The sequence below is a fragment of the Trichosurus vulpecula genome, chromosome 9, assembly GCF_011100635.1.
Source record: "Trichosurus vulpecula isolate mTriVul1 chromosome 9, mTriVul1.pri, whole genome shotgun sequence".
Lineage (NCBI taxonomy): Eukaryota > Metazoa > Chordata > Mammalia > Diprotodontia > Phalangeridae > Trichosurus > Trichosurus vulpecula.
Window position 1 is genome coordinate 131,855,161 of NC_050581.1, and position 14,869 is coordinate 131,870,029.

The 14,869-nt window shown below is 37.5% G+C and overlaps 1 protein-coding gene across 1 annotated transcript in view; it reads right to left on the minus strand.

The window, feature by feature from the left end:
• DDC (dopa decarboxylase) overlaps positions 1-14,869 on the minus strand; it is a 117,857-nt gene that overhangs the window by 32,476 nt on the left and 70,512 nt on the right. The window contains exon 9 of the mRNA XM_036739370.1: positions 12,795-12,862. Coding sequence (XP_036595265.1) covers positions 12,795-12,862 — 68 coding nt within the window. The remainder of the gene's footprint in view (positions 1-12,794; positions 12,863-14,869) is intronic.

A 14,869-nucleotide genomic window follows, 5' to 3' on the forward strand; every position in this document is an offset into this window, starting at 1 on the left:
GTGTTTTTTTTCTTCCTCTAAAAGGAAAAAAAGAGAGACCATGTCAATCAACAATAATAAACTTTCTGGATTATATTCTCTGCTTGAATTGTATGAGAAAATTCCATTAAAACTAATGGAAGATACACCCACACAATACCGCCCTTCATATATGAAAATGATACTCCTGACTGCCCTACTGTTTGTAGGGAAGGCATTTAGAGCTTTTTTTCCCAATTGTGGTGACTGATTTCAGGTGATATACCAATGCTATCTCAGTCTCATATGTGAACAAGGGCACACATTCTAATAGCTGACCCAGTTAGGAGTGCTTTCTGTGATGATGTAAATGAACAAAGCTACCTGAAACACAGAAATTCGTTCATTCAATAAACATTTAATAAGGGCCCTCTACATGTGATTGCAGTAGGTTTTGGGAGCTGCACAGGTGACTAAGAATCCAAGGATGCCTTGGATTCAATATGGAATCACAATTATAGAGCAGCAGTCCCAAGAAAAGGATCTCAGAGTTCATCTAGTCCAACTCCCTCATTTCACAGATTAAAAAACTGAGGTCCAGAGGGTGATGAAGTGGAAGGGATCGTGATGAGGTAATTGGAGTGCTGGACTTTGGGTAAAGGAGCCCTAGAAGAGTCTGATACCTACTTACCCTGTGACCTTGGATAAGTCACTTAAACTCTCTGAGCTTCAGTTTACTCGTTTATAAAATAGGGATAATAACATGTATACCCCCTACCTCAGATGGTTGTTGTAAGGCTCAGATTTTTGTTATTGAGATGTTTTCATCACATCCGACTCTTCATGACCCCTTTTGGGATTTTCTTGGCAAAGATACTAGAGTGGTTTTCCATTTCCTTCCCCAGTTTTTTTGACAGATAAGGAAACTAAGGCATATAGGGGGTTTAGTGACTTGTCTAGGGTCACACAACTAATTGAGTGTCTGAGGTCAGATATGAGCTCAGGTCTTGGCAGGAAGCTACATAACACTTTTAAACTATATTAGCTAACTATACACTTTACATAATAAATAGTTTACATAAATTATGTAACTAACTATATAGTTTACATAATTTAAGGTTTGCAAAGCCCTTTATAAATATCATTTCATTATCCTTATTTTATAGATGAGGAAACTGAGACTCAGAGAGGCACTGCGGTCTGCCAATTATTCAGCTAATAAGTGTCTGAGGTAGAATTTGAACTTATATCTTCCTGACTCCAAATCCAAAGCTCTGACCTACATGCCACCTAGCCCCTTGCCCTGGTGACATGATATATATAAAATGCATTGCAAACCTTAAAGTATTGCCTATTATTACTACAAGTAACTTGTCCAAGATCCCATAGTGGATAAATGGTAGCAGTGGTATTGAAACCCATGTTCTCTGAGTCATTTACATGAATCTCATTTGAATCTCACAACAACCCTGGGAGGCAGGACAACTACTATCCCCATTTTTCATTTGTGGAAACTGAGGCAAGCAGAGGTTAAGTGACTTACACAGGGTTTCACCACTAGTAAGTGTATGAGGCTGGATTTAGACTCAGGTCTTCCTTGTTCTGGGTCCAGCACTCTATCTACGAGCTGCCTTTAAATTCCATACTCTTTCAGCTACCTGATATTGTAAGTTTTTCTAATCAATTGAATTGATTAGATAGAACTATACCTGGTATGTAGAAGGGGAACAGAAGAAGGTTAATGGAACAAAGGGTAAAGGAATAGTATAAAAGAGGATATACTGTAGGGTGGTTTAGACCCACTGATGTGTGAGGTGATCCATGACCAAAAAGAATCATTTCGGTCCTTGGAGTCAGCGGGTCTGGGTCCACATGCTGCCTCAGAGACTCTCCTTACTAGCTCTATGATCCTGGGTAAGTTCCTTAACCTTTCTGAGCCTCAGTTACCTCCTCTGTAAAACGGGAAAAATAAGAGCATCTATCTCCCAGGGCTGCTGTGAAGACCAAAGGAGATGATGCGTGTAAAGCGATTGGCAAACCTTAAAGCGCCATAGAAATAGGAACTATCATTATCCCTCCCTTTTAGGGCTAATCTCATTAAGTTAGCTCAATGATTTTGTGTAATGTCATTGCCGTTTTGCACATTTCGCCATTCTGTACTATTGAGATAAAATTTCTTCAGGGAATGCAATACCACATTTTAAGAAGAGCATTGACAAAGCAATGTGTGTCCCCAAAACGGTGATTAGAAAAGGGAGGGACCTATAAACCAATTCATATGGAGAATCATTAAAGGAACTGAATTTGATATGGGCGGGGCGGTGGGGGGGGCATCTTGGGTTCAAACCCCATCCCTGCCACTTACTAGTTGTATGACCTTGGGCAATTGATTTACCCACTCTGAGCATCAGTTCTGTCACTAATACACTGAAGAGTTTCAACTAAATTCCTTTGATCCCTCCAAGTTTTATATCCTATGACCAATTAAAATGGGCATGCTTAGCTCAGAAAGCAGAAAACCAGAGAGACAGTGTAGTAGAATGGGTAGAGTGCTGTTTTGGGGATCAGAAGGGTTCTAATCTCATTCCCAAAGCTTACTAGTTGAAAGACTATGGACAAATCACTTTCTGAACTTCAGGTCCTCATTTGCAAACATAAGAATGGTAATACTTGTAGAATCTACAATACCTCACAGGTTTGTAGCAAGTTTCACATGAGGCGAGCTACCTGAATGGCATTGCAAACTTTAAACAACTAAATAAATGTGACCTATTGATGGTGATGATGATGATAATGAAGATGACGATGAAAATGAAGATGACGATGCTACTGATGTGTGACCTTGGGCAAGTTACTTAACCTCTGAGGGTCTCATTTCTTCTTCTTGTAACAGGAAAGACAAGAGCCAATTCCCCTAAACTCCCTTCATTATAGGATTATAGGAGATCACCTTTGCATAAACCTCATAAAAATGTTTAACATCAAACTATGAGAAAGAAGGATATTAATGAACAAAAGAGCCAAGAAATCCCAAAGCTCCAGCAGAATAGCCTGGATTACGTTTTATTTTTTCAATCAGTTTCTAGAACCGCTTTCGGGTTTTAAGAATGTTAGAACTGCTGTGATTTCTTTAAGTGGTTGAAATCCTTGTAGTTCCTTAGGTAGTAATCACATACTATATCGATGAAATAATTGGGGGGGGGGAAGAGTAATTGGGATTTTTGAGTGTACTTATCTAAGCAGGCAAAAACAGAAGTACAATTGATATGCTAAGGAGTGTGGGACTTCTTTAAAAGCTAATCCCATAGTAATGGACCATTAAGAGCTAGCAAGAATGGTTTAAATTTGCATACAAAGGATTCTTAGCAACAAATGCAAAGCAAAAGGTTTATGAGCAGAATAATGAAATCATTAGGGAAAGTATTGACTGTGGTTGTTCAAAGTCGGTTTTTAGAAATTCCAATTATCTTGTCTATTTCAATATTTAATGGAAATAACCAAAATGTTTACTTTACATTATGGACTAACCATTGGTAAAATTTCATTATGAAATACAGAGATCGTTTTCATTTCAAAGAATGCACACACATGAAATGCCAGTGAATTCAGTAAACAATTTCCCTTCCTTTAATTTCTCATTTGTAGTAATGGTCAAGTCTGAAATTAAAAACCAACAACAAATAATTCACTATTGAGTATGTGGGGATGGGTGAGGAGGGGATGTATCTTTTTAAATATAGTAGGCACCTAGGTGGCACAGAGGATAGAGCATTGAGCCAAGAGTTCAAATTTGACCTCAGATACTTACTACGTGACCCTGGGCAAGCAACTTACCCTCCATCTGCTTCTATTTCCCCATTTGTAAACTGAGTCTGTTAATAGGATCAACCTCACAAAGTTGTTGGGAGGATAATATTTGTAAAGGGCTTAGCACAGTGCCTGAAACATTACAGGCACTCAAAAAAAATGCTTACTTTCTTCCTTCCTTATGGAAGTTGGCGACTATGTTTATATTCAAGGAACACAGCACATGTTACTTTTACATTTCTTTTAATTATAATAATTATGTTAAACATCTAAGTTTAGAGTATAATGTAGTCAGTAAGACTTGTATTCAAATCCTGCCTGCCATTTGGTTCTAGTGGTCCTCAAAGAGTCATTAAAACTCAGGCAACTCCGTAGGATTTATCTACTTAAGTCTCAACATAGAGAGTTATGATGTGTGTTGATAGCGGAAGGCCATCTGCCCATAGCAGGAGTTTTCTAAAATGATCCCATCTTTCCCTTATTTGGGTGTAGGTAGAGACAGCAGGTGGCTCAGTGGACAGAGAGGCTGGACTTGTAGGCAAAAAGACCTGAATTTGAATGCTTCCTCAGAACTAATTTCAAATGCTGCCTCAGACATTCACTAGCTATTGTGACCCTAGCTAGGCAAGCTCATTGACCTCTAGAATCAGCCTCAGTTTCTTCATCTATAAAATGGGTATAATAGCACCTACCTCCCAGAGTTGTCGTGAGGATGAAATGAGATGTTATGTAAAGCATTTTGCAAATTTCAAAGTGCTACATAAATGCTAGCCAATAATACTGTATTAAAATTAACATTGTGATGATCATCCATTTAGCAGACTAAAAGCATAACGTCCAATTCTACCTGTTTCCCTAGACACAGAGAAGAACAGAGGTTTTAAAAAAATCCACAAGCCGTATAAATTTACAAGACAAATTAGAATCAGCCAACAACAGAGACCCCAGATGTAACCAGACTATCACGACACAATTTCGTGAATTGAGAGCATACCAAAAATGGATGCCAGCAAGAGCTGATATGCAGTGAGTGAAAAGGGCACAAGGCAATTAAGACAGGTTAGACCAATTTAGTCTGACAATCACCATTTCAACAAGCATTTGTTGAATCTACTACTGTGGGGATACCACCACGTGCTAATTTGGGTGACTTTGGGCAAGCTATTTAACCCCTCTGAGCTTCAGGTATTTATCTCTAAAATGGGAGTAACTCCTACCTTCCACAAAAGGCTGAAGTGTGTGTGTGTGTGTGGGTGGGGGGGGGCGTCAAATGAGAGACAGTATGGGAAAGCATCTTGTGAAAATGAAGTTTGTAAAAGTAAAAATGCTAACTACTACTGGTAGTACTGGGCAGTGAGAATTTTGAGTCAGAAAGGACTTACGAGGTCAGCTAATCTAACCCCCTCATCTTACAGAGGTCTTACCGTAACCAAAGAGAAGTTAAGGGACTGGCCCACATTAATAAAGATCAGAGCTGGGATTCAAACCCAGGTCCTCTAACTCCAATTTTGATGTTCTTTGTACTGCATCACACAGAACAAGATGATAGCAGGAGAACAATCGTAAACAAAGTCTCAAAAAGTTTACCAACTAGGCAGGCACTGGACATCTGGCCCAACCTCTTTGTTTTCCAGATCAGGAAACTGAAGGCTAGAGGCATTAAGTGACTTGCCCAGGGTCCCGCTGATTGTAAGTGGGAGACCTGGGACTTAGAACCAAGCCCTCTTGCTCCAAATCTCACATTCTTTTTATTTCGCTAGCCTCTTCCCCATACACATAAGTATTGAAGGGATTTCAAATAGAGGAGTCATCAGAATATGGTTGGGATGAGGCTTCACAGTAACAAGACATATGGAGAAGATCTGGCAAACAGCAGGAGCCACAGTAAACTAAACTAACATGCAGGACTTAGGGACGGGTGTAATCCTCAAGTGTTGGCCAAAGTATCCAAAGGGCAGAGTTTACAGAACACACTACTGAATTCATGTGGGCTTTAAAGTCATATACACATTTAGTGGCAGCAGTGGGACTCTGTTTAATAGAAAAGAAAATGAAATGGATTGATTAAGCATAAGCACATTCATTTCCCCTGTAGGTTGAGTTTCCATTGAGGTCAACATCAGTCTTATTGTTAATTACATAATGCTGTAATTTTACATCATATGTTGATTTCTTTGAGGAATCCCATCTTATTTACCTTGTCCCATACTCTTTCACCACATAAAAACTCTGTGAGAATCTTACTGCTATCCAAATGTTCTACACTCCCAGCCCAAAAAAAACTGTGTTGCAATAGACTGATTACACCAGTGACCAGGTACAGGCATAGCTTGTTATACTGTGCTTCATTTTATTGTACTTCACAGATGTTATGTTTTTTGCAAATTGAATGTTTGTGGCAACCCTCTGTCAAGCAAATCTATTGGTGCCATTTTTCCAATCTCATATCTCTGTGTCACATTTTGATAATTCTTGAAATGTTTCAGACTTTTTCATTATTACGTTTGTGATCAACGATCTTTGATGTTACTATTATAACTGTTTTAGGACACCAGAAACCTTGCCCATATAAGACAGCGAACTTAATTGATAAAGGATGTATGTGTTCTGACTGCTCCACCAAATCACTGTTCCTGGTCTCTCTTCCTCTCCTTAGACCTCCCTATTCTCTGAGACACAATGACATTGAAGAATATTACATAAACTTCATTGATAAAACACCATCATCATTATCATGCTTAAAGAAATGTGTGGGTTTTTCAAATTATTGGATCTACTTCCTCCCTTTTACTTCCCCTCCTCAAAAACTAAAATTAAAAAAGCACTCAGTCTAATTGAAAACTAAACATACAGACAGCCTTTATAACATACTGCATTCCCCCAAGAAATCTAAAGTTTTGGAATCTAGCACTAAAATAGTTTTTTATTGAAAATATGAAGTTGTTTATCCTTATAGTTGATTTTTTGAAAATATATTGGTAATTTTTGTTAGAGCCTTTAAAGATCTAGTCTAAATTCTTTTACTGATAATGAAACTGAGGTCCAAAGACATTGTGACTAGCCCAAAGTCTCAGCTAGTAAATTATGAAACTGTGACCAAATCTTAAGTCTTCTGAATTCCCAGACCTCCCTTCAATTCCTTAATACACTATAAGTGACATCATGAATATACATGAACTACAGTAAAAATTGAGAGATAACTGAGGAAATCATTCACATTTCAGGAGAGAAAATATTTGAATGACTGAACGAATGCCTTCTGCCAGCAGCCCATCTACAAAAGAATACATTCTGAAGTCAGCTGCTTTGAAACTCAGGAGTGAGCATCACTGTGTTATTCTATGAACTGAGACCCACTTAAAAATTGCATTTAGTGGGCTGTGAGAAGCAAAATGAGAGGTGTATTGTTTGTGTCACAAGTTTCTGGTAGTATTTCTCTTTGGTCCTTTCATTGATTTAGAAAAACAGACTTTCCCCAATGTGAGCAAAGATAAGCGTGTTCAAAGAAAGATACCTCCAAAACTTTTCCTGTTTTAAGAAATTGGCTAAGAAACTGCTACTGCATTTTTATTGTCAAGAAGATTCTTGTGTGGTGTGGGAAGCTGGACCAAATGAGCTCTAAATATCCTTTCAAGCCCCGAGATTTTAAGTCATTTATTCTTTTATTAAAAAAAAATTCACCTCATACTTTTTGTCTTTAAAGTCTAGGATATGACACGAAGGTGGGTCTGAGCACAACTTAAATTCAGAAAACCAATTCTGAATAATTCAGAGCTGCCAGGTGTCTAGCCATATGACATTAGAATTCAACTTATTGGCAGCTGACAGAGCAGAGGGTTTTATTTCCCCCTGGGGCTGAAAGAACAGGGTGACCACGCAGAAAGATAAGGAGAGGGGCTGAAACTAACTGCATTAGCATAGGGAACTCCCTGATGAATGAAGTCCTTCCACAGACGCAGGTCTGCCCCATTGTGCAGCTTATAGTCCTAGAGAGTTGTCTAGAGCTCTGAGGGGTGAGCTTTGCCCAGGGTCACACAGTCAGAAGATATCAAAGGCAGGTCTTGAACACAGATCTTCTTGGCTCTGAGGCCAGTTCTCTACTCTTTGTACTCACACTACCCACCAGCTGAAAGAATTTAGGGGAAAAGAATATAAGATCTGGAGTCTAGAGACCTGGGTTCTAGTACTGACTGTACCACTACCTAGCTGTGTGACCTTGGGTAAATCTACCTCTCTGTTTCTTAATCTGTAAAATGAAGAGTTTGTGTTAGAAGATACTTTGAGACTTAGTGTTAAATAAGTAACAAGTCTTCAGTATTTTCCTGTAACAAAAAGTTCAGACATCTTTGTGTGATATTTAGGTCCCTCTGCAATCTGCAGTCCACTCTCCACTAATCTCATGTTGTTCCCCACTATGATCCAGTCAAACCAACTGCCCACCAAAATCTGCTCTTTTCCTGCCTTTATTCACGCCATTAACAACAATAACTAACAGCTAGCATTTGTGTAGTGCTTTAAGGTTTGTGAGGCATTTTACCTACATTGTCTCATTTCATACTCACTATAACCTTGTAATGGAGATGCTATTATTATCCGCATTTTGTAAACAAGAGAACTGAGACTGAAAGAGGTTGTTGTCCTTCGTTCTCAAAGAGGACCAAAATGACACCACTGTGCTAGAGTCAAGTTTCAGTGTGTCTGATCGGACCAATATGAGCTCGGAATGATCTACCACAGGTCGAGTGCAAATAGCCCATGTGAACATTTGGGGTGGATTCTCTAAATTTGTGCATCGTGCCTTTCCTTCGAGCTGTTTCAACTCTGCTTTGCCCATAGAGCACAGCACCTTCTCTGATGTGGGCATGCTATGCTGAGAGGTCCTGTGCCAGTGTCTCCCATGTCACCCCATCAATTCCAAAGTTCTTAAGAGAGACCTTGAGGGTATCCTTGTATGGTTTCTTCTGGCTGAAAGAGGTAACTTGGCAAGGTCATATAATGAGAAAGTATTTCAGACAAGAATGGAATTCAGATCCTTCTGACTCCAAGTCCAGCACTCTATAGAGGCATCTAGGTAAAATGATGGACCAGAAGTCAGGAAGACCTGAGTTCAGTTTCAGCTTCAGACCCTTACTACTTATGTGACCCCTGTGCAAGTCGCTTAACATCTCTCTGCCACAGTTGCCTCCTCTGTAAATAGGGATAGTAATAGTGTCTATCTCCCAGGGTTGCTTTTAGGATCAAATGAGATATTTGTAAAGCACTTAATACAGTTCCTGGCACATAGTAGGCACTTAATAAATGCTTATTTTCTTCCTATACAGTGTAGCACCTAGCTGCAACTATTCACCCTGCCTTTATTTTTGACAATTTATTTTACACCCAGAGACTTTTCCCACATACACTTTAAAAATCCATCGAGTATGATTTTTTTCATGATAATATTCAAATAAAAAATTCATCATTGGTGAGAAGGAATTGCCAGCACTTCACATTATAGCCTTATTTATTAAGTCAAAATAAGTCCTTCTCAATATGGGAAATATGTAATAAACTCCTACATCTAAGTGATGGTTGCATGGCTTGACTCTTCTTTAAAGCTCAAGTCAAATCCTCTCTCCTCTAACTAGAGCAATAAGAGAAGAAAAAGAAATTGAAGGAATTAGAATAGGCAATGAAGAAACAAAACTATCACTCTTTGCAGATGATATGATGGTAAACTCAGAGAATCCTAAAGAGTCAACTAAAAAACTGATTGAAACAATGAATTCAGCAAGCAAAGTTGCTCAACACAAAATAAATGCACATAAATCATTAGCATTTCTACATATTAACAGCAAAGTCCAGCAGGAAGCAATAGAAAACAAAATTTCATTTAAAATAACTGCAGACAATATAAAATACTCAGGAGTCTACCTGCCGAGACAAACCCAGGAACTATACATATATATATATATATATATATATATATATATATATATATATATATATATATATATGTATATATATATATTATATATAATTTTAAAAAAATGAATGTTAAAAAAGTTTTTGTACATGCAATTGAGAAAAAATATTTAAAAATGAGATTAAAAAGCTGATTCAAACAAACAAACAAATGCTGCCTCCTATAAAAAGCCTTATTTTATCACCCTGGTTAGTAAGAGCTGCCTCCTGATCCTTTACAAGGCACTTTTGTAAATATTGAACTTATTCTAGTGGCACTTATTATAGTCACTTATTACTATCTTTGTCTATTTCATGACTCCTCCTATAAGCTCCAAGAACAAAAGAACTGCATTAAAAAAAAAAAACCTAACATTTGTCTCTCCCTTGGTGCCTATTACAGTGTTCTGCACATAACAGGCACATAATATATATTTATTATCCATTGTTAAATAACTGATGGCAAAATTTTGTGAGCTATTAGAAATGCTGACAATGGGCTCAAAGAAGATCTCATGGGAACTTTAACTTGTGACTATCAGATTAGTGAAGAAAGTGTGGATGGGGGAGGAAGGCAGACAGAAGCATAGGGTTTAGGTATTTGGTAAATATTTCCTGGTTTGAATTATCATTGCCTGTATGGGGAGACCCAGAAGACTACATATTAATATTACCTATGTTCTGTCATATTTTATTTATTTTGTTAAGTGTTTCCCAATTATATTTTAATCTGATTCCTTCCACACACAAAGTGTTGAAAGAAGCAAGTGGGCCACTTCTTTGCCACATCTGGTTTGGAATTTCCCTTTTTCAAACATTGAGATAATGCTTGCTCTTTCTCTAGATGCAGCCCATTTTTGCCATGTATTGATGCTATCTGTGAGGTTGTATTTATTTACCTCCTTGAGTTAGAAGTGAAAGCTTCCTTTATTTTTGTACACTGAGGTCATATACAATAGGAGAATTTAACTTCAGGACAGATGGAAAGATGCTGAAGTGAACTGAATTGATTATTTGAATTTAGACCTCTGTGGTTCAAATTGGGATAAAAATTGAGATTCAAATTGAATGTACAATGAGGTTGCTAAGGTAATTCAGTTAAACAAGAATTATTTCTATTTTACAGAAATGGAAACCAGTTTATAGGATGGCTGAATACTTATATTAATTACATCCAAATAGCAAGAAACAGGCCAAATTTACTACTATTAAAATCCAGCCCTGGGGCAGCTAGGTGGCTCGGTGAGTAGAGCACCAGCCCTGGAGTCAGGAGGACCTGAGTTCAAATCCAGCCTCAGACACTTGACACATGTACTAGATGTGTGACCTTGGGCAAGTCACTTAACCCCAATTGCCCTGCCAAAAAGCAAAAAAAAAAAAAATCCAGCCCTTTTTAAAACCTGTTCAATGCATTTTGATACAAAAGGGCCATTAATTTCACAAATAGGGTTCCAAAGTAGGAAGTTATAAATTAAGAGTAAGAAAAGCTAAAAGACTAGAATATAAGGTAACAGCTCATACACAGAAGGTGAGAGATGTGCAGGGAAGAGATAAAGAGAAAACTCCATGGAAAATAATTTGGAAATTGATAAGTAAAAGGCAGTTTAGCATGGATTTTCATCCCCTAGTTGAGGAAAGGTTAACATTAACATACGTTAGATATCTGTCATTTTATCAGCTTTGTTACTCCCTCTACCCGTGCTGATGTCAATTCCTCTGTGACTTATTAGATGGTCTTCAACAATTGCTTTGGGCAAAAAAGTCATTTCCTTGCAACCAACATGGCAATAGGCTTACCTGTGTGATTTGGGAAGAGTCATTTTGAGAAAAGATACTCTAAGTCTCAATTTCCTCATCTATAAAATCAGGGGCAAGGAGGGTGAAACAACTGATTTCTCAGGTCTCTTCCAACTCAAAATCCATGCTTCTATGAATTTAGTTAGGTTGGCACTAAAACAACTGATGTATTTTCATTCACTGGGCCTATGTCTGAAGGCTTTCATTTTGGTAGGACCTGCTAGTCCATGTTCCATGGGCACAGCTTTAAGAACTTGGGATCACCTACTCACAACAATGAGGCATCAGAGTTGGATGTTAGTGGAGGATATGGTGTGAAGATAATCCACCAAAGAATTAAGAGAATCTACAATATTTGAAATTCTATACACCTATAAAACACATTTCACTCAATTTTCAAGAGAACCCAAGAAAAGCAGAAGGAATGCAGTTGAGACCAGTTATTAGAACCTTTCAATTGGGCAGAATTAGAAGAATTTTAGGAGCATGGAACTACTCTGATACACTGAAAGACAAACAAGTGAACATAGCTTAAGAACCTCAGCATTTATGCCAAATTCACCCTGATGCTCTCATTGAGATTCGGAATGGATTCTCATGTTCTTATATGGGATGTGTCATATGTAATCATACAGATCAGAAATGTATTTAATTTAGAAGGAATCTATGATAGGTAAAAATTGTTCCTTATTTTGTGTTCTTTTCATTGTAAATTGAGCTTGATGTTCAATGGGTTTTCTTCCTGTGAAGTTAAAAAAGTTTGCCATTTTTTAAAAGAAAAAATGAAAGCACAGAGATAGTCACCTAGGAATAGGCAGTTTGGTATAGTGGGAAGCACACTGGTCTTGGAGTCAAGTCATGTGTTCAGGTCCTAGCTTGGATATTTAACTAATCCTGTGACCATGGTCAAGTAGTTTAAAATCTCTTTGACTCTGTTTTGTCTTCTGTAAAACGGAAATGATATTTGTGCTCCCTCACAAGGTTGTTGTAAAGAAAGCACTTTGTAAATCCTAACGCACTATATAAACGTTGGCTGACTATTATTACTCTGTTTTCATTGCTTAGTGATGGTGAGTTTTTTAAAAGTTAAATCTTAGAGATTCCATCCCATGAACATGTGGCTAATTCACACATGTGGCTATGTCTTATACTCCTCTAGTATCCACCACAGGAATTGCATGGTCCTTTAGTATACACCCAATAAAGATACAATGATTTACTGATTTTTAAAAAAGTATTTTAGAGAGCAATCAATATTATAAAGTTTGAATAAATATTGTAAATCTTACCACATGGCAGAGCAGTCAAAATTCACCAGAAGCCATTTGTGAGGATTAAAGTTATATGAATCTGCAAACTAATAGAGAAAAGCAGTTTTAAAATTATTAGAAAATAAAGATTCTTCTCCAGTAGTCAATCTACTCATTCATCTTTGAATAAAGCTCTGTGTAGCAGTAGTTATATTAATGTTAATAGACAGTCTAAAAATGATGTGACCTGTTCACCCTCTATTCCTCTCCCGTTTTGGTCATTCTGCCATTGTCATTGCAGAAGTGGAAGGGAATCACCCAGGACTGAAGGTAATTTTGTGTTTTTCTTTGTTTCATAGCTTGCTGAGGGCAAAAAATTCATCAATAATGGCCAATTTTCAGAAGGCTTGTAGTAAGAATGGTAGATCCTCTTGGGATGGTTTATGACATCTATGGACAAGAATCAAACAGGATGAGAAGGTGTAGATGGGTTATGATCTCTGCCAATGGAGGAGAATGAACTCACAGATCCATTGAAACACATTAATGAACTCATGGATTCTTTGAAACCATCAATGAACTCAGGGATCCATTAAAATGCTGAACATATAACTGGAAGATCAGTATTTGATGTTAAGAACATAATAACTTGAAAGAGGGAGAGCAAACTATTTTCTTACTTTTTTGTAAGGAAATTCTGGACACCTCTGCTCACCTTAATTGAGCTACTAGCTGCAACATGCATATGTTATATTCTTTATACCCCACAGGTTCATAGAACATATTGGTTAGGTGGCACATATTGGTTAGGAGTTGAAGTCATGCTTCAGAGACTTACTAGCTGTATAACTCTGGGAAAATCAATTAAATCTCACTGTGCCTCAGTTTCTTCATCTGTAAAACTAATTCAGTCACCTCTAAGATCCAATATTTGATCCTATGTTTCAAATAACTCTCCTATCTTTAAAGCATGCTATTAGCCTTTAGATTCTTGGCTTTGGCTAACAACTGCATATTCACCCTGTCCATGTCCTTTGTGATTATAGTCAGATCGTATCCCTTCCCGGCTTTTATCTTTTCAGAATGAAGTTTCCTTTTTTTTTTTCTACCACAATAGGTATTACTTTTATGGGTTCTTCTGTCTGCTACTCAATGACTTTCAAAGGAATTTACTGATTTTGAAGGAATGTAGTTCACTATTACAGAGTATTCTCAACACCAGATTGCTTCAAGAGGTTGAATTTTTTGGCCAAATCATCTATATAAAGTTATGGAGGAATTGCTTTCAGTATCTGTACAGGGAGTGTCCACTTTGAAGAAATTGCAATTCCTTGAAGTATTCAAATATTGAGAATATAGAGATGATTGTTGTTTCAGAATTATTGGATTTGAAAAATTGGCAATGTAGCCAGGATGTATTATAGCCTGAAATTAATTTAGCTTAGATTTTGGCTGGTTTTTTTGTTTGTTTGTTTTTAACTATACCTATGATTTCATTAGTTTATGGAACTCCTATTGAGGAAACTCTATCAATGCAGACCAACTAGTTTCCTGCCACTTAAAGTCTTAGAGCTTCACCTAGGACATTGAGAGACTTAGAAATTTTTTTCTCCCTGATGATAAGGACTTTTTTTTTTTTTGTCTTTGCATCCTCAGCACCTCGCAGGTGTTAAAGTAAAATACTTGTTGAATGAATGAATGATAGAGTAGTGTTCAGATACACAGAGCACAGAATTTGGAGTCGGGAGAGACCCAGGTCCAGGTCCCAGTTCCATCACTTACTACCTATATGCTTATGGGCAAGGCATTTAACTTCTCTAAGACTAGGGTTTCCTCATTTGTAAACATATTAATAATATTTGCCCTACCTGCCTGACAGGGTTGTTGCAAGGCAAGTGCTTTGTAAGCTATCAAGGCTACATAAATGTGAGCTATTAGGATGATCTATTTCCTCAGGGTTACAGCCTGCCCCTCTTCCAGGAAAGAACAAGAACTCTTAAGTTCTAAAATAATTACCCCCAAATAAGCGTGTACAGCCAGGACTTGTGTTCTCTGATTATAACACTTTGAACATGGCTTCACACAAATACTGCAATTTCTGGCACATACAAAAG